This window comes from Penaeus monodon, chromosome 23 (genome assembly GCF_015228065.2).
Source record: "Penaeus monodon isolate SGIC_2016 chromosome 23, NSTDA_Pmon_1, whole genome shotgun sequence".
Classification (NCBI taxonomy): Eukaryota; Metazoa; Arthropoda; class Malacostraca; order Decapoda; family Penaeidae; genus Penaeus; species Penaeus monodon.
The window spans coordinates 27,573,121-27,574,420 of record NC_051408.1 but is presented as its reverse complement, the minus strand read 5'-3'; the positions used below and the strand labels follow the sequence as shown (position 1 = coordinate 27,574,420).

Below are 1,300 nucleotides of genomic sequence, written 5' to 3'. Positions count from 1 at the left end.
CAAGGTGCTTGACCACTTAAAAATATCGTGGTAATAATCATTAAATTAGTACTGGTAAAAATCATTAATCCTCATATAAAACAAATACTTCCGATGAAATCTACTTCTCAAAATGTACCACAAAAATACTAATTGATAATGACAACAATAGAAACAGATTTACTAAAGACGTGATAAAATATTATTCTATTAATTCAATTGAAAACTAAGCAATTCTCTTTTTGAAGATTTTCTTGTGTTACTTTTAAATCTTTCTCTATATATTATGTGAAATGGACATAACTTCTAAATGAACACCAGGAAACAATTGATAAAAACAATTGACCTTTTCATGTTCTCATACACGAACTTTCTAAGTGTATTTAGTAATTGCAAGTGAAGGTCAATATCAGTCAATATCAGTATTCACTGATCTGATAATATAACTAAAATAAATAACTGAACATAACTATATGAATACTTTATTATCATATTTTCAAATCTACTCACTTTTCGTTACAAGAAATCTTTATTTACACCTGATATATATTATAGATAAGAAGATTAGCTAAAATTAACATAAAAGATGCTGTTATTCATACATTTTTGTGTAATAATAATAAAGTTTAATTAGCCAAGCTTGTTTATGCAGTTTAGTCTACAAGCTGTTCTGAATAGTATACATCCATTTCTACACAAACTATGAGACCCTAAAGACATGAGTTTTTAGAAAATAATATTAAATTTTCATGTCATCAAAACCTTTTATGAAGAGAGTTCAGGGTATTTACATAATAAGCAACCCAGTGGACAGGCTACGAAAATGCATTTACTCAAACAATGAGGTTATTCAAATACCTGCAGTTTTCCAATTTCGCCAAAAAGCTCAGACTTGCCACTAATAAGCCTTTGGTTATCATCTTCTATAAGGGCCATTTTCTTCTGCAGTTTGTGGTATCGCTCCTTCATGTTTCTGAGAGCAACCTGGAGAGCACACAGCAGGAGGCACAAAGGTGTGAGTTAGCAATGGCAGACAGCATGCATTTACTCCAGGACAAAAACACTAAGCCAGGGTTATGTGTGTACATAAAATGGGCCTTGAATGAGATGATTTGCAAAAAAACATTAGGAAATAAATTACTAAAGCGAGAAAAAGTTTTACAAGTCCTGTAATTCTGTGTAAACTTTTTTTCTACCCAACCATCTACACTATATTAGCATTTCCTCCTGAGCAATTCCAGCATCCTTTACAGTACATATTATGGTATAAAAACAATCTTACAGTATTTATACTTCTGAAACAAAAATAGATAAAGTAGTG

The 1,300-nt window shown here is 30.6% G+C and overlaps 1 protein-coding gene across 1 annotated transcript in view; it reads right to left on the bottom strand.

Moving 5' to 3' along the window:
• LOC119587913 overlaps positions 1 to 1,300 on the bottom strand; it is a gene marked incomplete in the record, with an annotated part of 20,516 nt that overhangs the window by 8,080 nt on the left and 11,136 nt on the right. The window contains 1 exon segment of the mRNA XM_037936622.1: positions 838 to 963. Within this exon segment, the coding sequence (XP_037792550.1) occupies positions 838 to 963 (126 nt within the window).